This window comes from Stegostoma tigrinum, chromosome 42 (assembly GCF_030684315.1).
Source record: "Stegostoma tigrinum isolate sSteTig4 chromosome 42, sSteTig4.hap1, whole genome shotgun sequence".
Lineage (NCBI taxonomy): Eukaryota > Metazoa > Chordata > Chondrichthyes > Orectolobiformes > Stegostomatidae > Stegostoma > Stegostoma tigrinum.
In genome coordinates, this window is record NC_081395.1 from 5,400,876 (window position 1) to 5,428,050 (window position 27,175).

General features: G+C 48.2%; 1 protein-coding gene across 6 annotated transcripts in view; it reads left to right on the top strand.

Moving 5' to 3' along the window:
• The window catches only part of LOC125449368 (macro domain-containing protein CT2219-like), a 987,510-nt gene extending 963,223 nt beyond the window's left edge, over positions 1-24,287 (top strand). For 3 of the 6 annotated variants that reach the window (XM_059641689.1, XM_059641687.1, XM_059641686.1), the window contains one exon: positions 22,718-24,287. In XM_059641689.1, coding sequence (XP_059497672.1) covers positions 22,718-22,731 — 14 coding nt within the window. In that variant the 3' untranslated portion in view covers positions 22,732-24,287. Of the gene's footprint in view, positions 1-6,080; positions 6,146-22,717 lie in introns of all 6 variants that reach the window. The other 3 variants (XM_059641688.1, XM_059641684.1, XR_009443130.1) reach the window with 2 other exon arrangements.
• The last annotated feature ends 2,888 nt before the right edge of the window (positions 24,288-27,175 follow it).

Sequence of the window (27,175 nt, forward strand, 5' to 3'; positions counted from 1 at the left end):
TGCCACTCAGCAGGAAGATGCAATGATTTTCTTTCCTTCACTACTCGCCAGCACATTCCAGGACCCTGTTGGCCAATGGAGGAGCTAACTTGCCTTTCTGGTCCAGTTTTGTTCGACAGAACACTGGAACACCATAGTGTGAAGTTCAGTTCCTGACTTGCAGTGTCTGATGTGTGGAGTCATAGAGATGTACAGAATGGAAACAGACGCTTCTCTTGCACGCCAACCAGTTATCTTCGTGCAATGGAGCTGAATTTTAAACATGACGCCAGCGATACAGTTATTGCAAACTCCTGGCAGTGGTGAACACTGGTTCCTCTCCTGGCGGAAGAGGCCCATTGTGTAATTAAACAAATGCAGAAGATTGCATGAGAAAAGGATTCTCACTTTGTCAAAACGGGAAATTTGAGCCAATAGTTTCAGGTCCTTTTTTGGTTTTGAGTGTCTGAAAATGTGTCAGTTCACATTCATTTTAATGAAGTCAATGAGGTGAACAGTTCAGTGCATTAAAAAACAACTGCGTAGATAAAACCAAAAACTGTCATTGTTCAGCAAAAGGAGCCCAGAAAGAGAGAAGTATTCAAAACAGATAAGACAGCATGCAGGTTCCAGTCAGAGAGAATAGATCTGAAGCAGTAGAGTGCTGTTGACAGTGTAAAGACTGTATCTTATTATTTCTATATTTTCAACTGTGGACTGAAATGGCTAAAAGACTGTTTTAAAACCAATGATTGTGGACGGAATTGTTGTGCTTTGTAAATGCAAGCTATCAAACCTCTTTGGAAGTGATGTTCACACTCCTGCTTGGTTCAGCCCCTTCGGGGGAGGGCATATAGGTGGCAGATGGGACAATACCAAGGGATAGGTACAAAATGAGATTCAGCCAGCAACAAGAAGCTGATTGGTTTGTGGAATGGTGACCACTCATTGATGACAGAAGCCTGACTGTGTGATTGGCTTCTGGGTAGCTGAGCAGCTTGTGGGTGTGAACAATGTAGCCATAAGCCTTCAGACTTCCAGAAGGGAAGGAGGCATGTCACTCTGTAGTAGAAGATAACTAGAGCCTGAAGTAAGCCGGTTTATTTCCCCTGTTGCTTCCAGGTTCTATCGCATTGTAATCTCAGGATTACCCCCTGTGCCATATGCTAGGAAGATAATACAGTTAAATAAATGGCTAATGCTGTGGTGTACGAGGGATGGCTTCAGATATCCGGGTCATTGAGATCTCCTCCAGGACAGGAAGGGGCCTGTATAAGAAAGATGGTTGCACCTAAACTGGAGAGCCACCAATATCCTATAACTGCTGCCACTTGGGAGGGCTTAAACTATTGTGGCAGGTTGTCAGGACCCAGATCAGGAGGTCAGCATGTGGACTGATTGAGGAGAGGGTAGGGCGTTGAGTCAGGTTAGTCTAATAGGAAGAGCAGGCAGGGCCAGGTTAATGAACACCGCAGGTCTAAAGTGTATTTATTTTAATGCATGGAGAATAACAGGTAAGGCAAATGAGCTTAGAGCCTTGATTAGTATGTGGGACTACAATGTGGTAGCCACACATTGCAATCATATATCAGGAGCAGGAGGGTAGTTAGGGAATTGGTAGGTCCAATCAAGGACAAATGAGGGAATTATGTGTGGAACTGAGAAGTGGGTGAGATCCTTAATGAGTACTTTGTATTGGTATTCAGCAAGGAGAAGGATCTAGATGATGATAAGCTTAGGGAGGGCTATGGTGATATCCTAGGACGTTTCGATATTAAGGTACGAGATGTTGGGTATCTTGAAAAATATTAAGGTAGCTAAGTCCCCAGGGCCTGATGGATTGTATCCCAGGATTCTGAGGGAGGCAAGGGAGGAGATCACTGGGGTCTTTTGTGTGCTCTTTACCCAGAGGTCCCAGAAGACGAGAGAATAGCCAATGTTGTTCCTTTATTTAAGGGATAATCCAGGAAATTAAGGCTGGCCAGCTTTACATCAGTGGTAAGGGAATTACTGGAGAAGATTCTTAAGGACAGGATTTTCTTGCATTTGGAAAAGATCTGGCTTACTACGGATAGTCAGCATGGTTTTATGCAGCTTACAAACTCGATTGAGTTTTTTTGAGCAAGTGAAAAGATGGTCAATGAGGGTCGGGCAGTTGAAGTTGTCTACATGGACTTTACTAAAGCTTTTGACAAGGTCCCTCATGGTAGGCCCGTCTGCACCATCTGGTTTTTGTTTCCTTTCTTTTTTACTTTCTCTCTCCTCTTTTTCGCCTCTCTCTTTCAATTTACTTTCACTTTAAGAGCCCAGTCGCAGCAGTGGCATGGGTGGTAGCTGGTGTGGGCATGGCAGCGCAGGCTCGTGGCAGTGGCGTTGGAGGTGGGTTTGGGTTCCCAACAGCTGCCACATTGCCGAGGTGCTCCAAGCGCCAGCTGCTGCTGCAGAGGCGAGCTTCCCGATGGCATCTATGCCGGGTGCAGATATGTGCAGACAGTGGCGGTGGTGTGTTTGGGCCCGGTACGAGACCCGGCAGCATCAGCAGCAGCTGCATTGGCGAGGTGGGCCCAGGGTGGACTCCTGGTGGCGGCGGAGTCGGGTTTGGGGCCTCTGTAGTATCTGGCAACATCGGTGGCATCTGCATTGGCGAAGTCCAGCGAGGACTTGCAGTGGCGAGGGCATCGGTGGAGGTGGGATGGCACATAGAGGTTCCACCAGCGGGGGCATGGCGAAGGGGACTCGTGCCAGGCCCATGGCCCATGACAGAGCACTTAACAAGAAGGACTGTAAAATTGGGCACTTCCTTTGTTTCTTCATCTTTCTGCCTGTATCTTCTACGTTTTGATTTATTGTTCTATATTTTAGACTTTAAGACTCTAAAGAACATTGGTATACAGAGGGATCTTGGGATGCAAGTCCATAGCGCCCTGAAAGTGGCAACACCAGTAGGTAAGATGGTAGAGAAGGCGTATGGGAAGCTTGCCTTCATTGACAGGGCATTGAGTATAAAGGTTGTCAAGTCATGTTGCAGCTGTATAAGACTTCAGTCCCTCAGCATTTAGGGTATAGTGTGCTGTTCTGTTCACCACTGTATAGAAAGGATGTAGAAGCCGTGGATAGGATGCAAAAGAGGTTGACCAAGAATCTGAGATAACACGGTGTGAAGCTGGATGAACACAGCAGGCCAAGCAGCATCAGAGGAGCTGGAAAGTTCGATGCTTAGGGTCGGGACCCTTCCCAAAACGTCAAACTTTCCTGCTCCTCCAATGCTGCTTAGCCCGCTGTGTTCATCCAGCTCCACACCGTGTTATCTCAGACTCTCCAGCATCGGCAGTTCCTACTATCTCTGACCGAGAAGCTGCCTGGATTAGAGTGTATTAGCTGTAAGGAGAGGTCAGACAAACTTGGATGGTTTCTGTTAGAGCTTTGGAGGTTCTCGTGGCGAACTGGCAGAAGTGTGTATAAGAGGCATGGATAGTCTGTTTCCCAGGGCAAAATGTCAAATACTGGGGGGCATAGGTTTAAGGTGAGAGGGAGAAAGTTTAAACGAGATGTGGGACGCACTTTTTTTTTAACAGAGGGTGGTTGGTGCCTGGAACTCACTGCCAGGGGACATGATAAAAGCAGATATAATAGCCACCATTTAAGAGGCATTTAGGCAAACACTTGGACAGGCAGGGAGTAGAGGGATACAGATCACATGCTGGCAGGTGGGATTAGTTTAAAATGGCATAATGGTGGGCACCGAAGTAGCAGGCCGAGGGCCTGTACCTGTGTTCCGCTGTTCTATGTTCTCTGTTCCCTCTGGAATCTAACTGGTTCAGTATTACAATCAGCTGGGGTTAATACAAGATCTGAAGACGCAAACATTTGCCTCAACTGATTTGGGCTAACAAAGCCCCCTCACCGAGCCACTCCATGTGTAGGAGCAATTTAAAATTTAAATATTGACTCACTGAGGAATGGCAGAACTGGCTTCAAGGGCAGAATGGCCATCTCCTGATGCTCTCTTGGCCAGATGGGTGGAGAGTAAGGCAGCGCTAAAGGTCACAGTGAACCCCTTTGGTGCTTTGTTGGGGATATGAACTCCACAGTGTGGCACTGAATACTCTGTGATCAGCTGGCACGCCTCGAGCAAAGCCAAAAGGCAGAGTGAAACATCTCGCCTCTGTGGCGTTGGACCAGAGCTCTTGGGATTAGGCTGCTGTGGGAGCAGGCAGTCCGAGTGCTGTGAGAAACAAACATTCCCGCTTTGACGTCTACCCACTGAAACTTATTGAGAAATATGGGAGTGGAGCAGGTTCAGACCTCCATGTTTGCTGGCACTTAGACACACCTGAAGGATGAAGAACGGACTCAGGGGGCCGAATGGCCTAATGCTGTTCCTAGTTTCTTGATTTCAATGCCAAAGCACTAGAAAATGCCTGCGTTTGGATCGCACCCCCCCCCCCCCCCCCATCAAGTGGCCACATCTTCAGGAAGCAAGGAAATCAACTCTCGAGGTATCTAAATTGCATGATCTCACCTCTGAAAATCAGAGACTTTGGAGTAACACAGAGCTGTGTTGGCCAAATGCATTCTGTGTACAACAGTACCACTTTGAACAGCAACCTTAGCCCATTATAGAGGGGAGTGGAATGGGAATCTGTTTACGAGGAGTGATTGATGGTAGATTTTGTCACAAGTAGATTTTGAAAGTGCTGGGGGATTTCAGAAGAAGATGACAGATGGTTCTGAAGTCTGGGGAAGGAAAGCTGCAGGCCAAATAGGAGGATGGAGGGGGTGGGGTGGGGTGTTGCGGGGGGTGTGGTAATGAAAGACAGAGGTTTAGCTAAAGCTGCCTAAGTAGGAAGGAGCAAGGTCATTGCAAAGGAGATTTTTCAAATTTAAATCTGGACTCACTGACGAACTGAAGAAGCAGCATTGTAAGAGCTAACTCCGAATGCTTTAATTTGCAATCGCTCGCACTGTCTCACTACTCACTCGGGTAAAACAGATGTTTAAATAGTGCAGTGGGACGTGCAGTACATCAGATGATTGCAGTCTGTGACAGCTTTATCTGTTTGCATCTGTTTTGTTTATTCCTAATTGGTAAACTGATTGGTGCCTCTGATGATTAGACATGGAGCTGAGGGGAATTACCTGGAGTTATGTTACCCTTTGGAGTTGGGACAACTTTGTCCAGCGAGCTGGGCAGAGTTCGCCAAGTGGTGGTGGAGGGATGAGTAGGAAGGATTACAGCTCAGAAAACTGCCCATTTGGCCCAACCCTTCCCCATCTGTCCTTCCAATCCTTTTGCAATTATTCTTTACTCAGAGAGTAGTAAGGGCATGGAATGCCGTGCCTGCAACAGTATAGACTCGCCAAGTTTAAGGGCATTTAAATGGTCATTGGATAAGCATATGGATAATAACGGAATAGTGTAGGATAGATGGGCTTCAGTTTGGTTTCACAGGTCACAACATAGAGGGCCGAAGGGCCTGTACTGCGCTGTAGTGTTCTATGTTCTACTCACCTCCCTGTTCAAACTACTGATGCCATTCCCTTCAATAGGCAATCCTATGTTTTCACACTCTCTTAGGGCTCGATACCTCTGTGGGACCTATTAGTGATTATCTGTAGATGAGTCAGCACAATGATGATGGTACCATTGGACAGGGAATCCAGATCCCCAGGCTAATGTTCAGATTATTGAACAGTATAGGGATGAAGGGTTATGTTGAGCAGGCGAGTAAGTGCAGCTGAATCTATAAAACAATTGACGGACAGATGGCCTACTGCTGTTCCTATTCCTCGTGTTCTTAAGTTTTTGGGAGCTTCCTGTGCACACATTGGCTGCTGTGCTTGCTATTTGCATCAGTAACTGCACTACAAGTGTGCTCAATTGCTGGAAACTGTACTCGGACGCCCTGAGGCTGTTGAAATGCAAGTTCTTTCAAATGGTGCTTTTTTTTTGAAAGGGGGGAGCAAGTGGAGTGGGAAAACCAACAGGAAAAGCCTCAGGCCCAGAAAACCTTAAAGATTTACAGTTCCTGCAGAATAGCTGTTTAGCAGATAAATGGTGGACGTTACAATGGAAAACCCTTCTTGTCTTTCCTCATCAGTTCCCACAATCGAAGAAACTGCTGAATAATTTACTACCAAATTATTTCTGTCACCTCTTTATCAGGTAAGCTATATGTCTTTGTTAAATATTGCGTACCCAGAAGGTAGAGAATGGAAGATATTAGAATGGCTATTCCCACTGTTAACTCAGCATTAATTAATAAGAATAACCTACATTTCACAGGGACTGGCTGCATCAATAATGGGATTTTTCTAGGTTACCAAACAACAGAATATAAATTGAGTGGCCATGAACGCTATTCTTCCTTTCTATCAATTTTATTCCTCACTGTTCTTGAAGGTGCTGGCTTGGTTCAGGGGTTCCGTTCTGTCATTTGATGTTGGTCCTGTCCTCTTGTAGAGTTACACTCTGCACCTCTCTGGATGGGCACCAGGAGCAGCTGATTGACCTCAGCACCCTTCACCCTGTTGCTCGAGTGAACATCAGATGAAGGCACGCCAGCCTTGGCTGTGAGAACCGCTGTGTTTGAATAGCATACACTATCTTGTTTCTTTTCTCTCTATACCTCCACTTATCTCGTGTCCTGAGCTCAGATGCCATTGGTGGTGGCGAGAGCCCAGTGTGGAGCTCAAGGAGCCCATTGCAGACTTCAAGTGGGCCCAGCGTGGACCATAAGTAGCCCAGCATAGGGACCTTGAGTGGGCCCAGCGCAGAAGACAGTGGACTCAGCGGGGAAGAGAGCGGACCCAGCGTGGAGGAGAATGGCCAAGCGCAGAGGAGAGTGGACCCAGCACGAAGGAGAGTGAGCCCAGTGTGGAGGAGAGTGGATCGAGCACGGAGGAGAGTGGACCCAGCGCAGGGGACAGTGTAGGCAGTGCAGAGGAGTGTGGGCTGACCGTGGAGAACAGTGGACCCAGTGCAGAAGATAGTGGGCCCAGCGTGGAGGAGAGTGGACCCAGCACAGAGGAGAGCGGACCCAGTGCGAAGGAGAGCAGACCCACCATGGAGAACAGTGGATCCTGTGCAGAGGAGAGCGGGCGCAGCATAGAGGAGAGCACACCCAACATGGAGAACAGTGAGCCCAGTGCGGAGGAGAGTGGGCCCGGCGCGGAGGAGAGTGGACCCAGTGTGGAGGAGAGTAGACCCAGTGCAGGGAAGAGTGGGCCCAGGGCAGAGGAGAGGGTGCGCACCGCAGAGAAGAGCGGACCCAGTGTGGAGGAGAGCGGACCCAACATGGAGAACAGGGGGCCCAGCACAGAGGAGAGCGGACCCATCGTGGAGGAGAGCGGGCGCACCGCAGAGGAGAGCGGTCCCAGCGCGGAGGAGAGTGGACCCATCTTAAATCTTGAGTGAGTCCTTACTTACTTTTCCAGGGCGCACACAGGACCTGGCATCAGATTTGGCAGCTGCTACTTTGGCAGTGGTGATGTCAGCGAGGTGGGCCAAGCGGTGAAAGATGGCGCTAGAGGATCAGCGACTTGGTTGGGTCCACCACTGGCAGTGGTGAAGCAGTGGCAGAAGGGCATCGCAGCGACATGGATGAGTTGGGCCCAGCGGCGAGAGGCACAACTCCAATATTGGCTGGTCCAGCACAGACAGCAGTGAGTCAGCAAAGGAGGGATGGAAACACAAGTGTTGGTGTTAATGATAAGCTCGCTCAGGACTGACGACTGTTTCCAAGCTATGCCTTTCTTTCCTTTACTCCTAAATTATTCAAAATGCCACTGGATCATGGCAACAAGTGGAAGCTTTCCACTGTATATTCTTACTGTAAAATATATGTGACAATAAGATTATACATTTATTCATTCATATCTGGGGAATCCCACCTTAGGGCTGAATTTTACCATAAATCAACTAAGTGTCAAATTTGGTGCGTTTCACGGATTATTTCTCTCTCTGAGCCCTAACGAGATTTCTCACACCATCTTGCCAAACCTGGCCTCAGTGGCTGTGTACCTAGCAGTATTTAGCTTTGGTTGAGGCTTATGTCTTCTGGCGCTCGAAACCCAAGTTGGATCGCTTCTTTACTTTAGTCATGCCTCTTACCCATTAAAGAGCGACCTTTTTCTTAACTGGCGATGATGTCTTTTCATAAGGAGTAACCCTGCCCTCACTTGCTAAAAATGGACAGCGTTGTTCTGCCTCAAGTCAATTACAAAGCTTAAAGCATATCATTCACGTCTTAAAGGCTGGATAATGAACATTCAATTCTTATCAGCTGGGATTGATATTTAAGTAAACCTGAGCCCATGTGAAATTGATTGGCGTTCAGTCGCATCATCTTTCAAACGTAGTAATTATGGAACAAATGAAAGAAGTCAGTGCACTGATTACTCAGCGCAGCCATACTCAGCTTTTAAAACGTCTGTCAATCACATTACCTTCTAAAGAGGGTGTTTCCCCAAAGGAATACCTTTTAAAATGAGTGGACTCGGCAATGCTCGTGAACTGCTCGCGTAAATTACAGCCGCACCGAGGCGTACAAATGAGGAGCAGGAATAGGCCCCTCAGCCCCTTGGGCCTCTTCCACCCTTCAGTATGTTCATGACTGTCCTGTTTTCTCCACATTCCTGCCTCCCCCATAATGATTTTTCTCCCCTTTGTTTTTCACACGTCAACCTGCCTCTACTTAAAAAGAGTTGAAGGGCTCTTCTTCTACCACCTTTCTGGAGGAAAGTTCCAGAGGATCGCAATTCTGCGAGAAGGAAAATTCTCTGTCTTAGTTTTACGTAATGAGCCTTAGTTTTAGATTTGACCCCAAGAGGAAACATTCTAAAGGATATTATGAAGCTGGAGAGGGTTCAGAAGAGATTTACCAGGATGGGAGTGGAGGGTTTGAGCTGGACACAGAGGCTGGATAGGCTGGGACTTCTTCCACTGGAATGTGGGAGGTTGAGAGCTGTCCTTATAGAGGTTTGTTAAAAAACAAGGGACATAGATAAGGTGAGGGACCAGTGTCGTTTCCCTGGGGAGGAGGATTTCAAGACTGGGGGGCGTATTTTTAAGGTGAGAGGAGAAAGGCTTTTTGAAAAATGACATGAGGGGCAATTTTGTTAGACAGAGTGGTTCGCGTGTGGAATGAACTGCCAGAGAATGTGGTGGATGTGGGGACAGTTACAACATTTAGAAGATATTTAGACAAGTACATGAATAAGAAATGTTTGCGGGGATATGGGCCACAGGCAGGCAGGTGGGACTGGTTTAGTTTGTGATTATGTTCGGCGTGGACTGGCTGGGCCAAAGGGTCTATTTCTGTGCTGTATGACCCTATGACTATTCTCTCCACATCCACCGTCAGGCCAATCAAGTTGTCTTTTTCTCTTCTGACCTCCAGTGGAAATAGCCCAGTCTGTCCAGCCTTTCCTCATACGACGACCCACTTGTTCCATACACTAGTCTAGTAAGCCTTAAATAAGCTGACCAATAAAGTGCACGGTATTCCAAATGCAGCCACACCAATGCCTGGTATAATTGAAATGTAATCTCCTGGCTTTTGTATTTTATTCCCTTTAAGGTGAACAGTAACATTCTATTAGTAATTACTAATTACTTGCTGTGCCTGCAGATGAACCATTTGGAATTCATGCATTAGAACTCCCAGATCCCTCTGCACCTCTGAGCTCTGCAATCTCTCACTATTTGAATGGGGATGTAATAAAACGAGGATGGATACGGTAATGAGATGGTGGTGTCTATGTCATGTGTAACCAATATGAAGAAATGGTGGAATTATCTCTACCAATGAGACACCTACCTACTGAGAAATGAGTTACCAAAGTAAATAATAGTTTGCAGAAGCCTGCCAGTTAGTTGTGGATAAGTCTAAACCTTTACATCCACACACTACCAGCATAAACAAGGGCAGCAGTCTCTCCAATGTGTAGAGTAGAGCTCACTGTGGCAAATCAAACAGAGGATTCTGAAATCTCTGGATTTTACTTTGGTGGTGCATGAAAGATCAGAGGGAAGTCTGGCGCATGAACTCGGATATGTGATCCTAATTCTTTGTCGCTCATGCCTGGTGCTGGGTCTAATAAAAATACCAGTGCAGGTTGCACAGAGTTGCTTACATTTTCTTAGTGTTTAAGATTTTGGGATGGTATAGTTAAGGTGTTTAGGATGATTAAGAGACCTGATAGGATCGATAGAGGGAAACTTCTTCCCCCTGGTTGGGAGAAGTCCGGATCAAGGAGGGCAGAGCCCTTCAGGTTAAAGTTAGCTATTCAAAGGATGATGTCAGACAGTATTCCCTAAAATGCTGTTGAGACCAGGGCAAGGTTGGAAATATCGAAACTGAGGTGGGTAGATTTTTGTTGAGGAAGGGGTTTACAGGTTACAGAATCAAAGTGAGGAGACGATCAAGCCAGGATCTGCTTCCATCGTGGAGCAGCTCAGAGGGCTCCTCCTGTTCCTCTGGCCTATCCCATACTTCGCTCACTGACTGGCTGAGGATTGGCGACTTGGTTGAAAGCAGAGGCAGCTGGGAACTGTGGAACTGTTACCTCTGACAGAGTCAGCACCTTTGGGAGAAAGAGGCAAGAACCCGGTGGATTTTTTTAGAAAGCAATCATTAGGAGCTTGAGAGTCAAAAATAATTTATTTTGAATGGGTCGTCTGGTTCTATGATGTCCTTCGCTGTCCTACTGCCATATTTATTGGGAGGGGGAAGGGGGATGGAATGGTGGGAGTAGCCTGGAAGGAATTAGTGAACTCAATAATGAGAAAGAGCTGAATGACTGTGTGCGCAGTTGAAATAAGAAGCTCAGTAAAACATTCAGGATTAATGACTGTTTCTGCGCAAATGTTTGATTTCGCTTCCTCACACTGTCAATGCTGTCAGTTCTGGAGATGGTGCTGGTGTTTTTATTTTTGCAGGGGAATTCCGATTCAGCATTGTGCATTTGATGAAAACAGTTGCTGATACCCTATATTTGCTTCGGAGATTTATGTCGTGTTGTATTCAGTTGATAGCTCCTGGGTGTCAGGTTCATCAGTCTTCCACTGCAGGACACAGTCTCCAGAACCAGGACTTGCACCTCCAAAGCTCCAACTCCCTAGAAGTTTTCAATATGAGGGTTTAGCAGTGACCCTGCCTCACCTCGGAGTCGGAAGGTGGTGGGTTCAAGACATTGAGTCCTTTATTTGGGCTGAGGGAGAGCCACTCTTCCAGGGTGGCTCAGTGTTTAGCACTGCGGCCTCACAGTGCTAGGGACCCAGGTTCGATTCCACCCTCAGGCAACTGCATGGAGTTTGAATGTTCTCCCTGTGTCTGTGTGGGTTTCCTCCAGGGTTGTGCTGGCTAAGTGGGCTAGCTATGGGAAATACAGGGATAGGGTAGGGGAGGCGGTTCGGCTCTTCAAAGGGTCGATGTGGACTTGATGGGCAGAATGACCTGCTTCTATGGCTGCTGTCTTTCAAATATGGAAACCCACTGCTCGCAGAGCGACAGCTGAAAAGTGAACTCCCAGAGCCACTTGTAAAAGACAAGCAGAGCTTTCTCGCAGTGACCTGGCCATTATGTAACAAAGAAACAAAATACTTCAGTTGCTGGCGGCATCTGTGAAGACAGGAACTCTCTTAACGTGCAAGTCTATGATCAGAAACTTGCTGAAATGGTTAACTCTGTTTCTCTCTCTCCAAACCTGCTAAATGTCTCCAGCATTGTGTCCTTTTTTATTATGGCCAATAATGAACTTTCAACGATGCGCTCATTATTGCACTGCTGCTGTGTGGGGGTCTTGCAGTGTTTGAATGATCTGCTGTGTTTCTCACATTGCAACGGTGACCACAATTCAGAAGCACAGCATTGGCTGGAGTGCAGTTTGCATGGTCCAGAGGTTATTAAAGACGCGATAGAAAGCCATCTTTATTTTTGTTGGTCTTTGAGCACATCTGTGCAAATACCAGCCGTGCCAAACATTAATAGCTGATCTACAGCCTTACCATGGCATCGGAAACCACGTCTTAAGAAGGGTTTGCAGTAACATTAGTACTAAGTGCATTTCAGATAGCTCAGCTTTTCAACAATGTTGACTGCTTTTTAAAAGTTTCAAAAGAAGCCCATTTAAAGATAAGGGGCTATCCAATGCAGGTCTGCCTTTGCAGCTATAAATATTCTTAGCAATCCTGCACAGTGGGATGATTATATTGTCAGTCAGTGCATGACAGCTTAGCCCAGTGATCCCAAACATCAGCGAAGGTACCAGGGTCAGCCCTTGGTTTGTATTGGTCACTAGACCTGCAGTCAGGGGAAGTAAATGATTTGGATTTTCTGCACCAACTCATAATCTAAGAGCTTAATTTGCAGTAGCGATTGGGAATGATTAGCCTGCTAACAATCAGTGTCAAAACTCGGATATTATCACTAAATTAGGAAGGATTTTGCGAGCCAAAGTCATTCGGTTTTCAGGCTTCTCTGCCTTGCAGTGTAAATACATTAATTGGCAAGTGTTTTCAAAACATTTCATCAGCCCTCAGAGATGGTAGTGCTAATCTCACCAATGCACAGTGGAGTGCAGTCATGTTGGAGTCAGGTGATCCGAAACCAGGTCTCTTCGATCCTGAGATAACAAAGTGTGAAGCTAGATGAACACAGCAGGCCAAGCAGCATCTCAGGAGCACAAAAGCTGACGTTTCGGGCCTAGACCCTTCATCAGAGAGGGGGATGGGGAGAGGGGGAGGCGGACCGAAGGTGGAGAGATGAGAGATGGTCTGCCTCCACCGCTCCCTATTTATTTCAGAATCCTCTCCCCAGCCCCCTTTTTCTGATGAAGTGTCTAGGCCCGAAACGTCAGCTTTTGTGCTCTTAAGATGCTGCTTGGCCTGCTGTGTTCATCCAGCCCCACACTTTGTTATCTCAGATTCTCCAGCATCTGCAGTTCCCATTATCACTGTTCGATCCTGATGTTTCTTATCAGGAAACTGACTGTAAGATACTGCAGAGCAATATCAGTTACATTGCTGGGAGTAGTTGGGACAGTCACTGGACTAATCACCCAGAGACCCAGACTAGTACTGTGTGGACAAGGTAGTCAAGTTAATAAACCTGCAGTTGTACAAAAGTCTGGTGCAGCCGCACTTGGAGTATTGTGTTCAGTTCTGGTCGCCGCATTATAGGAAGGATGTGGAAGCTTCGGAAAGGGTGCAGAGGAGATTTACTAGGATGTTGCCTGGTATGGAGGGAAGGTCTTATGAGGAAAGGATGAGGGACTTGAGGCTGTTTTCATTAGAGAGAAGAAGGTTAAGAGGCAACTTAATAGAGACATACAAGATGATCAGAGGATTAGGTAGGGTCGACAGTGAGAGCCTTTTTCCTCAGATGGAGATGGTTAGCACGAGGGGACATAGCTTTAAATTGAGGGGTAAAAGATATAGGACAGATGTCAGAGGTAGGTTCTTTACTCAGAGAGTAGTAAGGGCGTGGAATGCCCTGCCTGCACCAGGAGAAGACTCGCCAACTTTAAGGACATTTAAATGGTCATTGGATAAACATGTGGATGATAATGAAATAGTGTAGGTTAGATGGGCTTCAGATCGGTATGACAGGTCGGCACAATATCGAGGGCCGAAGGGCCTGTACTGCACTGTAATGTTCTCTGTTCTTTGTTCTCAGTGATGGAGCCCCTGATTGTTGTAGAAACCCCCCCCCCCCCCTGTCCTTTAGGGAAGGAAATCTACTATCCTTACCCAGTCTGGACTACATGTGACTCCAGACCAACTGCCCCCTGAAATGGCCCAAGTTAGTCATTCCATTCAAGGAACAATGCAGGAGCTTGGGAACCTTGTCAATGCTATGCACTGGGTTTGAGTTAAGATTCCCATTAATGAGCAGGACTGGCACCTTCCATTGCCACCTTCCGGGTGCACCGGGATAGGTACCCAGCTTACAGACTGGACCAGACAGCATCACAGGGTTCTCCTAGCGCTCCCTCAGCTTGGGCCTAGTTCACAGCTCACGGCACCCCTGCCTTACCTCGCCCTTTGGCGGTTACCCCCTTCAGCCAGACCTTAAAGCCTGGCAGGACTTCTGCCTTGACTTGCTGTTTCGTACAGGCACAAAGCCTGGCAGCAGTGATCGGTCAGTGGGACGGGCATGTTGCTGTGCGCCACCGTGCTGCCCCACTGTTGGCCCTGCCACATCTGCCAGCCTACACAAGCACCAAACACACTGCACCTGCTTCAAGCCAACAGCCAAGCATCAGAGTCAAAGGCAATTGTCCTCAAGACCCAGGGAGACGTCTCCAGGATGAGAAGGTCTACATTTGGCGGCTCACCTGAAACTCACAGCTCGAGGAGGTCACTGTCAATAACAAATGTGCAGTGAAGGTGAAAATGGCTGTGACTCAGAGTTAAGCGGGCTCACTCTGCGAGGGAGGGGCCTTCAATCTTGAGTGATGTGAGACCCTTTCAAAATTAGAATCCCTACAGTGTGGAAGCAGGCCATTTGACCCATCAGATCCACACTGACTTCCCGAACGGCATCCCACCCGGACCCCACCTTATCCCTGTGGCCTTGTGACAGTTCAAAGCCAACCATGTTACAACAGAACAACTGAAACACACCCGACACCCTTTGTAAACCTGCTGACTGGGAGTCCAGATCCTTGCTGCAGACACTGTTGAACATATCAGTAACGTTAGGAATCAGTCCCACAAAGGTGGGGTGAGAGGGTTCGAATTATAGGAAGAGGCTGAATGGTCTGGGGCTATTTTCCCTGGAGTGTCAGAGGCTGAGGGGTGATTTTATATGGATTTATAAAATCATGTGAGGTGTGGATAAGGTGAATAGACAAAGTCTTTTCCCCAGGGCGGGGTGAGTCCAAAACAATACATCCTTGGTTTAAGGTGAGAGGTGAGAGATTTAAAAGGGACTTAAGGGGCAACATTTTCAGGCAGAGGGTGGTGCTTGTATGGAACGAGCTGCCATAAGACCATAAGACATAGGAGTGGAAGTAAGGCCATTTGGCCCATCAAGTCCACTCCGCCATTGAAATCATGGCTGATGGGCATTTCAACTCCACTTGCCTGCGCTCTCCCCGTGCTGAAGTGCTGGAGGCTGGTACAGTTACAACATTTAAAAGGCATCTGGATGGATGCTTGAAGAAGAAGGGTTTAGAGTGATATGGGACTAGAATTCAGAACTTAGTAATGGCCTAGTGGTATTAACACTGGACTGTTAATCCAGAGACTCAGGTAACATCCTGGGACCCAGGTTCAAATACTACCATGGTAGATGGTGGAATTTGAATTCAGTAAAAATCTGGGAATTAAGAGTCTAGTGATGACGGTGAATCTATTGCCGATTGTCAGGAAAAACCCATCTGGTTCACTAATGTCCTTTATGGAAGGAAGCTGACATCCTTACCTGGTCTGGGCATACATGTGACTCCAGACCACAGCGATGTGATTGACTTTTAACTGCCCTCCAGGCAATTAGGGGTGGGCATTAAATGCTGCTATGCCAGCGACACCTTCATCCCGTTAATGAGTAAAGACAAGCGGCCCTAACCAATGTGCTGTACAGCCACAACATGACCCTCCCAACTCCCTATACTCAGTGCACTGACCAATAAAGGCAAGCGTACCGAACACCTTCCTCACCGCCCTGTCTACCTGCGACTCCACTCTCATGGAACTATGAACCTGCTCCCCAAGGTATTTTTGTTCAGTAACACTCCCCAGGACCTTACCATTAAGTATATATGTCAGGACCTTATTGAATGCCAGAGGAGGTTCAAGGGGCCGAATGGCCTTTTCCTGTTCTTAATTGATCCTTTAATTCTAACTTGAGTTCAGTTCCTAATTTTATTCCCCACTAATCCTATACTTCAAGTCAGTCAACTATCCTGACTGACTGGGTGAGCCAGTAAACTTCTAAACTGTTAGGGAGCGGAGATTGAGTAACAATTTATTTATCTAACTCTAACAGTGAAAAATTTAACTAAACTATTAACCAAATAAACCCCTTCTAACAACTAACTATTCCCAAATAAAGCAAGATTCTAATGGTACGCTGTTCCAATAAATAGAAGTCCCACTTATGTAAATAAAAAAAAAATTAGTTTCTCAAAATTACAGCCAGGCGACGTGTCTGTGCCTTCTCCATCAATGTTTCTGTCAAGAATGCCTTCTCTGTCAATTACTGAGTCAGAAATACTAACTAGTTGTGCCTTAGGTACTTTTGTTATTTAGATGGTACTTTCTCTAAGACTTAGATGAGGCTGTTAGAGCCAGCAATTCTGTTTTGAGAGCTGAGGCCTGTTAGCTGTGGCAGATGGCAGTTAGCTCAGGGGTTTTGTCCAACTGCCCCCTTCCTTTATACTTTGATGACATACAAATTTCTTATACTAGGATTGGTCCTATGTTGTCAAAACCATCAGATTTAAATTAAATTGGTTTTTAGACTCTAAGTGCCTGGTTCAAATTGATTGGCTAAATTCAAAAATTTGTTGTCTTGGTAAAAACTGCTGCTTGACCTGCTAACTGTACCGGCCTTTTGATACAAATGTTTCAATTCGAGTGCTCTCTGCAAACTTTCATGATACTGCTGACAGACATCCATTTAAATCTCTAAGCATAGAGAACTCACATCATCTTCTAAAGGGACCATGCAGTGGTTTTACCCCACCCCCCCCCGAGCATTTTATAAACATCAAATTCTAACTTCCTGCCTCTTAATCCACAAGTACTCTTCCAACTCCGCAACCATTTTTGTGTTGTTCACCCAGTTCGTTTCAGCCAGGATCCAGCTGACAGACAGAAGGAAGGCAGGCCTTCAGTTAAGCGTGTATTTGCAGGTAGGTGGCCAGTGTAGCATAGCCATGCTAAATTGTCCCATAGTGCCCAGGGATGTGCAGGTTAGGGTGGATTGGCCGTGCTAAATTGTCCTATAGTGTCCAGGGATGTGCAGGTTAGGGTGGATTGGCCGTGCTAAATTGTCCTATAGTGTCCAGGGATGTGCAGGTTAGGGTGGGTTGGCCGTGCTAAATTGTCCCATAGTGCCCAGGGATGTGCGGGTTAGGATGGGTTGGCCGTGCTAAATTGTCCCATAGTGCCCAGGGATGTGCAGGTTAGGGTGGATTGGCTGTGCTAAATTGTCCCATAGTGCCCAGGGATGTGCAGGTTAGGGTGGATTGGCCGTGCTAAATTGTCCCATAGTGCCCAGGGATGTGCGGGTTAGGGTGGATTGGCCGTGCTAAATTGTCCCATAGTGCTCAGGAATGAGCAGGTTAGGGTGGGTTGGCCGTGCTAAATTGTCCCACAGTGCTCAGGAATGAGCAGGTTAGGGTGGGTTGGCCATGCTAAATTGTCCCATAGTGCCCAGGGATGTGCAGGTTAGGGTGCATTGGCCGTGCTAAATTGTCCCATAGTGCCCAGGGATGTGCAGGTTAGGGTGGGTTGGCCGTGCTAAATTGCCCCATAGTGTTCAGGGATGTGCGGGTTAGGGTGGATTGGCCGTGCTAAATTGTCCCATAGTGCCCAGGGATGTGCGGGTTAGGGTGGATTGGCCGTGCTAAATTGTCCCATAGTGCCCAGGGATGTGCAGGTTAGGGTGGACTGGCCGTGCTAAATTGTCCCATAGTGCCCAGGGATGTGCGGGTTAGGGTGGATTGGCCGTGCTAAATTGTTCCATAGTGCCCAGGGATGTGCAGGTTAGGGTGGATTGGCCGTGCTAAATTGTCCCATAGTGCCCAGGGATGTGCAGGTTAGGGTGGGTTGGCCGTGCTAAATTGTCCCATAGTGCCCAGGGATGTGCAGGTTAGGGTGGACTGGCCGTGCTAAATTGCCCCGTAGTGCTCAGGGATGTGCGGGTTAGGGTGGATTGGCCGTGCTAAATTGTCCCATAGTGCCCAGGGATGTGCGGGTTAGGGTGGATTGGCCGTGCTAAATTGTCCCATAGTGCCCAGGGATGTGCAGGTTAGGGTGGACTGGCCGTGCTAAATTGTCCCATAGTGCTCAGGAATGTGTGGGTTAGGGTGGATTGGCCGTGCTAAATTGTCCCGTAGTGCCCAGGGATGTGCAGGTTAGGGTGGATTGGCCGTGCTAAATTGTCCCATAGTGTCCAGGGATGTGCAGGTTAGGGTGGATTGGCCATGCTAAATTGTCCCATAGTGTCCAGGGATGTGCGGGTTAGGGTGGATTGGCCGTGCTAAATTGTCCCGTAGTGTCCAGGGATGTGCAGGTTAGGGTGGATTGGCCGTGCTAAATTGTCCCATAGTGCCCAGGGATGTGCAGGTTAGGGTGGATTGGCCGTGCTGAATTGCCCCATAGTGCCCAGGGATGTGCAGGTTAGGGTGGATTGGCCGTGCTAAATTGCCCCGAAGTGCCCAGGGATGTGTAGGTTAGGGTGGATTGGCCATGCTAAATTGTCCCATAGTGCCCAGGGATGTGCAGGTTAGGGTGGATTGGCCGTGCTAAATTGTCCCATAGTGCTCAGGAATGAGCAGGTTAGGGTGGGTTGGCCATGCTAAATTGTCCCATAGTGCCCAGGGATGTGCAGTTTAGGGTGGATTGGCCGTGCTAAATTGTCCCATAGTGCCCAGGGATGTGCAGGTTAGGGTGGATTGGCTGTGCTAAATTGTCCCATAGTGCCCAGGGATGTGCGGGTTAGGGTGGATTGGCCGTGCTAAATTGTCCCATAGTGCCCAGGGATGTGCAGGTTAGGGTGGATTGGCCGTGCTAAATTGTCCCATAGTGCTCAGGGATGTGCGGGTTAGGATGGGTTGGCCGTGCTAAATTGTCCCATAGTGCCCAGGGATGTGCAGGTTAGGGTGGATTGGCTGTGCTAAATTGTCCCATAGTGCCCAGGGATGTGCAGGTTAGGGTGGATTGGCCGTGCTAAATTGTCCCATAGTGTCCAGGGATGTGCGGGTTAGGGTGGGTTGGCCGTGCTAAATTGTCCCATAGTGCCCAGGGATGTGCAGGTTAGGGTGGATTGGCCGTGCTAAATTGTCCCATAGTGCTCAGGAATGAGCGGGTAAGGGTGGATTGGCTGTGCTAAATTGTCCCATAGTGCTCAGGAATGAGCGGGTTAGGGTGGATTGGCCGTGCTAAATTGTCCCATAGTGCTCAGGAATGAGCGGGGTAGGGTGGGTTGGCCGTGCTAAATTGTCCCATAGTGCTCAGGAATGAGCAGGTTAGGGTGGGTTGGCCGTGCTAAATTGTCCCATAGTGCTCAGGAATGAGCAGGTTAGGGTGGGTTGGCCGTGCTAAATTGTCCCATAGTGCCCAGGGATGTGCAGGTTAGGGTGGTTTGGCCGTGCTAAATTGTCCCATAGTGCCCAGGGATGTGCAGGTTAGGGTGGATTGGCCGTGCTAAATTTTCCCATAGTGCCCAGGGATGTGCAGGTTAGGGTGGATTGGCCGTGCTAAATTGTCCCATAGTGCTCAGGAATGAGCAGGTTAGGGTGGGTTGGCCGTGCTAAATTGTCCCATAGTTCCCAGGGATGTGCAGGTTAGGGTGGATTGGCCGTGCTAAATTGTCCCATAGTGCCCAGGGATGTGCAGGTTAGGGTGGGTTGGCCGTGCTAAATTGTCCCATAGTGCCCAGGGATGTGCAGGTTAGGGTGGACTGGCCGTGCTAAATTGTCCCATAGTGCCCAGGGATGTGCAGGTTAGGGTGGGATTGGCCATGCTAAATTGTCCCATAGTGCCCAGGGATGTGCAGGTTAGGGTGGACTGGCCGTGCTAAATTGTCCCATAGTGCCCAGGGATGTGCGGGTTAGGGTGGATTGGCCGTGCTAAATTGTCCCATAGTGCCCAGGGATGTGCGGGTTAGGGTGGGTTGGCCGTGCTAAATTGTCCCATAGTGCCCAGGGATGTGCGGGTTAGGGTGGATTGGCCGTGCTAAATTGTCCCATAGTGCCCAGGGATGTGCGGGTTAGGGTGGATTGGCCGTGCTAAATTGTCCCATAGTGCTCAGGGATGTGTGGGTTAGGGTGGATTGGCCGTGCTAAATTGTCCCGTAGTGCCCAGGGATGTGCAGGTTAGGGTGGATTGGCTGTGATAAATTGTCCCATAGTGTCCAGGGATGTGCAGGTTAGGGTGGATTGGCCATGCTAAATTGTCCCATAGTGTCCAGGGATGTGCGGGTTAGGGTGGATTGGCCGTGCTAAATTGTCCCATAGTGCCCAGGGATGTGCAGGTTAGGGTGGATTGGCCATGCTAAATTGTCCCATAGTGTCCAGGGATGTGCGGGTTAGGGTGGATTGGCCGTGCTAAATTGTCCCGTAGTGCCCAGGGATGTGCAGGTTAGGGTGGATTGGCCGTGATAAATTGTCCCATAGTGTCCAGGGATGTGCAGGTTAGGGTGGATTGGCCATGCTAAATTGTCCCATAGTGTCCAGGGATGTGCGGGTTAGGGTGGATTGGCCGTGCTAAATTGTCCCATAGTGCCCAGGGATGTGCAGGTTAGGGTGGATTGGCCGTGCTAAATTGTCCCATAGTGTCCAGGGATGTGCGGGTTAGGGTGGATTGGCCGTGCTAAATTGTCCCATAGTGCCCAGGGATGTGCAGGTTAGGGTGGATTGGCTGTGCTAAATTGTCCCGTAGTGTCCAGGGATGTGCAGGTTAGGGTGGATTGGCCGTGCTAAATTGTCCCATAGTGCCCAGGGATGTGCAGGTTAGGGTGGACTGGCCGTGCTAAATTGTCCCATAGTGCCCAGGGATGTGCGGGTTAGGGTGGATTGGCCGTGCTAAATTGTCCCATAGTGCCCAGGGATGTGCAGGTTAGGGTGGATTGGCCGTGCTAAATTGTCCCATAGTGCCCAGGGATGTGCAGGTTAGGGTGGGTTGGCCGTGCTAAATTATCCCATAGTGCCCAGGGATGTGCAGGTTAGGGTGGACTGGCCGTGCTAAATTGCCCCGTAGTGCTTAGGGATGTGCGGGTTAGGGTGGATTGGCCGTGCTAAATTGTCCCATAGTGCCCAGGGATGTGCGGGTTAGGGTGGATTGGCCGTGCTAAATTGTCCCATAGTGCCCAGGCATGTGCAGGTTAGGGTGGACTGGCCGTGCTAAATTGTCCAATAGTGCTCAGGAATGAGCGGGTTAGGGTGGATTGGCCGTGCTAAATTGTCCCATAGTGCTCAGGAATGAGCGGGTTAGGGTTGGTTGGCCGTGCTAAATTGTCCCATAGTGCTCAGGAATGAGCAGGTTAGGGTGGGTTGGCCGTGCTAAATTGTCCCATAGTGCTCAGGAATGAGCAGGTTAGGGTGGGTTGGCCCTGCTAAATTGTCCCATAGTGCCCAGGGATGTGCGGGTTAGGGTGGATTGGCTGTGCTAAATTGTCCCATAGTGCCCAGGGATGTGCAGGTTAGGGTGGATTGGCCGTGCTAAATTGTCCCATAGTGCCCAGGGATGTGCAGGTTAGGGTGGGTTGGCCGTGCTAAATTGTCCCATAGTGCCCAGGGATGTGCAGGTTAGGGTGGACTGGCCGTGCAAAATCGCCCCGTAGTGCTCAGGGATGTGCGGGTTAGGGTGGATGGGCCGTGCTAAATTGTCCCATAGTGCCCAGGGATGTGCGGGTTAGGGTGGATTGGCCGTGCTAAATTGTCCCATAGTGCCCAGGGATGTGCAGGTTCGGGTGGACTGGCCGTGCTAAATTGTTCCATAGTGCCCAGGGATGTGCGGGTTAGGGTGGATTGGCCGTGCTAAATTGTCCCATAGTGCCCAGGGATGTGCGGGTTAGGGTGGATTGGCCGTGCTAAATTGTCCCATAGTGCCCAGGGATGTGCAGGTTAGGGTGGGTTGGCCGTGCTAAATTGTCCCGTAGTGCCCAGGGATGTGCAGGTTAGGGTGGACTGGCCGTGCTAAATTGCCCCGTAGTGCTCAGGGATGTGCGGGTTAGGGTGGATTGGCCGTGCTAAAGTGTCCCATAGTGCCCAGGGATGTGCGGGTTAGGGTGGATTGGCCGTGCTAAATTGTCCCATAGTGCCCAGGGATGTGCAGGTTAGGGTGGACTGGCCGTGCTAAATTGTCCCATAGTGCTCAGGAATGTGTGGGTTAGGGTGGATTGGCCGTGCTAAATTGTCCCGTAGTGCCCAGGGATGTGCAGGTTAGGGTGGATTGGCCGTGCTAAATTGTCCCATAGTGTCCAGGGATGTGCAGGTTAGGGTGGATTGGCCATGCTAAATTGCCCCTTAGTGCCCAAGAATGTGCAGGTTAGGGTGGATTGGCCGTACTAAATTGCCCATAAGCACCCATCAGGGATGTGTGTAGGTTAGGTACGTTCGCAATGGTAAAAACAGGGATAGGGAAGGGAGATGTGGGTCTGGGGTGGGATTCTCTTCGGAGGGTCGGTGTTGATCTGTTGGGCCGAATGGCCAGTTTCCACACTGTGGGGATTCTGTCATATTCTATTTCCTATGCCCCTGGTACAGAGCCACAAGAAAGGCAAGTGGATGGCAGCCTGCTTGTGCTACGGAAAATTTACTGCTTCTCAAGGTGTGCAGTTACCCACGCAATAAATATGGAATCTCAGCATCATTCTAGATGTATTTGATGATCTTGGAGTGTGACAAATGTTGCGCCCTCCCCATCAGCACATTCATATCTCTTTGAAAAATTGAAAAGAAGAGAGAAGCCATTGCCGTTAGGTTAACCTACTCTGCCCATTCCCAAGTGTCAACGCCCGCTACATTCATTAACATTTAGCTTGTGTCTTTGATGGATTAGGTGCCAAATCCTAGAGCCTGCCTTCGAACAGCACCATTGAAGGATGAAGCCCTTATTACAAGAGGAAGACTGGAACTGAAGACACTGCAAGAAATCTATTCCTCATGGCTCCCGTTCTAATTCATTTCTGCCGAGACTTGATCTACAAGCTGGAAATTCGATGAGGCATGAAAATTATAAGCAACAAAGCAATAAATTCTGAATTATATAGAAATCCACTACTGAAGTCAGTATAATAGTCACAGAAAATCATTAAATATGCTAACTTTGTACTCTGTATTTTGTTTTGCTAATGATTTTCTCCCGCTTATGTCTTCTGATAGAGAATGCTTTAATTCCCCATATGTAACTCTCTGTTGTCTTTCCAATACTCTGAATGTGACTTTCCCATCTCTCAATTCTTCCTGGTGATATCCCATTGATACATTACTGTCTCCCACGACGAGTTACCCACTTGGTAACTTCCACCCACTTGCCTCTTAGAAATAAAGAAAATAGGTGCAGGAGTAGGCCATTCAGCCCTTCGAGCCAGCACCACCGTTCAATATATTCTTGGCTGCTCATGAAATCTCAGTATCCGATTCCCGCTTTCTCTCATTACCTCTTCATCCCTTTAGCTGCAAGGGCCACGTCTCGCTCCCTCTTGAATGTACCTAACAAACTGGCCCCAACAGTTTCCTGTGGGAGAGAATTCCACAGGCTCTCAATTCTCTGAGTGAAGAAATTCTTCCTCATCTTGGTCCCTATTCTTAGACTGCAGCCTCTAGTTCTGGACTTCCCCAATATTGGGAGCATTCCTCCTGCATTTAGCCTGTTCAATCCCATCAAGATTTTATGTTTCTATAATAATCCACCCATTCTTCTAAATTCCAACAAGTGCAAGCCCAGTCGATCCAGTCTTACCTCCAAGGTCTTCTTCCTTATCTTGCTCCAGCCAACTATCTCTTCACCAATCAATTATTCTCTCTGAAACTCTCCTCTCTGTATCCATTGCTCCCTGTATCACTCTGTCTTGCCCGCCACAAGAACTTGAGAAAGGACGGTCTAGACTGAAATAACAAGGTGTAGAGCTGGTTGAACACAGCAGGCCAGGCAGCATCAGAGGAGCAGGAAAGCTGATGTTTCTGAAGAAGGGTCCTGACCCGAAACAGCAGCTTTCGTGCTCCTCTGATGCTGCTTGGCCTGCTGTGTTCATCCAGCTCTACACCTTGTTACCTCGGACTCCAGCATTGGCAGTTCCTACTATCTCTGGTCTAGACTGAAGCCTCGTTACCGATTGTAATGACTGCCAACTGGTAGTTAATAGTGGGCACAGACTACAATTGACAGCCGGCAGAGAGATGGAAGCCAGCAGGTAAGCTTCAAATGCAACCTTATCAGTGCTAATAGTGTCATTCTCCACACCACAATTTAGTGGATCTCTCTCCTCTGAAGCAGGCAGATAACTGATTCTTCCACTGCTGTTGTCTAAAAAGAATAAGTTATGTTTTGATGGGTTATCCTCATAGTCTGAATGCTCCTTTGGCTATGCATTGATGGTTGGTTGAGTTTGATTATCATTGTAGTTGATTCTGTAGTGATAAAATGATTCTCATGAAATTAATGTTTGGATGTTTCTTTTTTAAATGGATTTGTTGATATTCACTCATTCCTTATGGACACAGGAAGTGTAAACTGAGGCAAGGTGTTGATGATTATGAGCTTTACCATAATATCAACATGAAACCGGGTTCAGGATTTCATAATAACTTGCTGGGAGAGATGTTTTGTCAAACATTTCCTATTCTGCCCCAGATTGCGATTCTTGGCTCTACACTAACGTCCGTCGGTTTTTTACTTCCAATCTCCTTCCCATTTTTATTTACGACAGAGAAGGACCCCATTAAACACACGCTGGCTCTCAGGCAAGCAATCCAGTCAGTCGTATTTCCCCTGTAGTCCAGTAATTTCATAGAATCTCTACAGTGTGGAAGCAGGCCAGTCGGCCCATCACGTCCTCCAAAGAGCATCTGATCCTGACCCACTGCCCCTACCTTATTCCTGTAACCCTGCATTCCCCATGGCTAATCCACCTAAGCCTGAACCCCCCCCCCCCCCCCCCCCCGGACTCTATGGGACAATTTAGCTCAGCCAACCCATCCTAACTTGCACATCTTTGGACTGCGGGAGGAAAGCGGAGCACCCGGAGGAAACCCACGCAGACACAGGGAGAATGTGCAAACTCCACACAGACAGTCAGCTGAGGGTAGAATTGAACCTGGGTTCCTGGTGCTGTGAGGCTGCAGTGCGAACCACTGAGCCACCCTTTCCAAATAAAGTTGCAACCTTAATAAAATCTTCCTGCCCGAACTGTGGTATAAGTTATCGATCTTCCCATTCATATCTATTCCCAAAGATCTTATTGCCCTTTTTGTTGCATTTGGTTTGTTTAAGCTTTTAAACTGCCCCTTTATTGCCTCGATTCAGGTTTTGTGACATTATCCTACATTTCCACATTATTTTGCTTTGATTTTATCTGGATGGACTCATAACCAGTCACACCTATGTTAAATCTGCCCAAACTCTTGCCTTGACCAGTTTGTTCACACTGTTTAAGACTGGGTTTGAGCTTGATCCCCAGAGCAGAGTGTAAGCAACCATGCATGGCAAGGGATATGAAAATGTTAATGTGCTCTTCAGTAGGCAGACCCTGGATACTCAACACTTAACAGTTAAGGTGTTCGCAAACAGCAAGACAATCAAACCGTTACAGTGTGGCAAAGGTGGCTGGAGATAATTTGCAGGGTATATTTAGCCTCAGTTGGGAGCTAATTAGTGGCACAAAGCAGCTCCTGGGCTGTGGTAATAACTGTTAAAGGTTTACAGCATTCACACTGCAGCGTCTGATTACGCTATTTAATCCTCACTTCCATACTTTATCTAATGGAGCTGTTTAACTGCCATTGTGAATATTTGCAACAAAGGAGGAAACAGTTGTTTTGATTGAAATCCTTCTGAACTCAATTTTGTTTTTATCTCTGCTCATCAATCAGAAGAATAACAGGGAATGCAGGTGAAATGCTTTTACTCCTTATGCCAGTGTTGACATCAGACCGATGTTTTTGAAGGTGGTTAAAACAGAAACTCACCAGCATCTGAGGCTCGACAAAAACTGAGTTAACTCTTCAACGCAATTTGCAGCAGACTCGAGACACTGATGCTGCCAGACCTGCTGGCTTTCCCTGCGCTTTCTGGTCTGATTGCAAGTCTCCAGAACCTGCAGTTCTTTGCTCAGTAAGCCACACTTGTGCCCACATGCAGCCTGGCATTTACCCAACACCTAACCCCAAGGCACTACACAGGAGGGTTACCGAGTCATAAAGAGCCACACAAGGAGAGGTTAGGAGTTGGAACCAAAAGCTTGGTCAAGTAGATTTTGGTATAGATTGTGGATTGTGGTGTCAACTGAAAGCTTTTCACTATGTTTTGGCGTGTTTAACTGCAATATGTACGTGATGATAAATTGTCACAGATTTCATAGAATCCCTGCAGTGCGGTAACAGGCCCTTCGGCCCAACAAGTCCACACTGATCCTCAGAGGACCCCACACAGACCTATCCCCCTATAACCCACCTAACCTGCACATCCCAGAGCACTATGGGAAATTTCCCATGGTCAATCCACCCTAACCTCCGCATCCCAGAGCACTATGGGGCAATTTCCAACGGCCAATCCACCCTAACCTGCACATCCCTGGGCACTATGGGCAATTTCCCATGGTCAATCCACCCTAACCCACACATCCCTGGGCACTATGGGCAATTTCCCATGGTCAATCCACCCTAACCCGCACATCCCTGAGCTGTGCACAATTTCTCATTGTCAATCCACCTAACCTGCACATCTTTGGACTGTGGGAGGAAACTGGAGCACCCGGAGGAAACCCACGCAGACACAGGGAGAATGGGCAAATTCCACACAGACAGCCGCCCAAGGGTGGAATCGAACCCGGGTCCCTGGCGCACAGTGGGTCAGTGGTTAGCACTGCTGTCTTCATTTGTGCATTCAAGCAGGTGCAAGAGGGGACAAGCCTCCAAAAACCATGCCCTGCGAATCGAACCCCAAAGACAAGTGAAGGTCAGAATTGAATCTGTCCAGTCCAGAAAGAGGCCATTTGGCCCATCAAATCTGCACCAAAGAGCAATCCACCCAGACCCAACTCCCCACGTAATCCCATTTGGGTTCTTTTTAACCATGGCTAACCCACCTAACCTGCACATCCCTGGGCACTATGGGACAATTTAGCACGGCCAACCCACCCTAACCCGCACATCCCTGGACACTATGGGACAATTTAGCACGGCCAACCCACCCTAACCCGCACATCCCTGGGCACTATGGGACAATTTAGCACGGCCAATCCACCTTAACCCGCACATCTTTGGACTGTGGGAGGAAACCGGAGCACCCGGAGGAAAC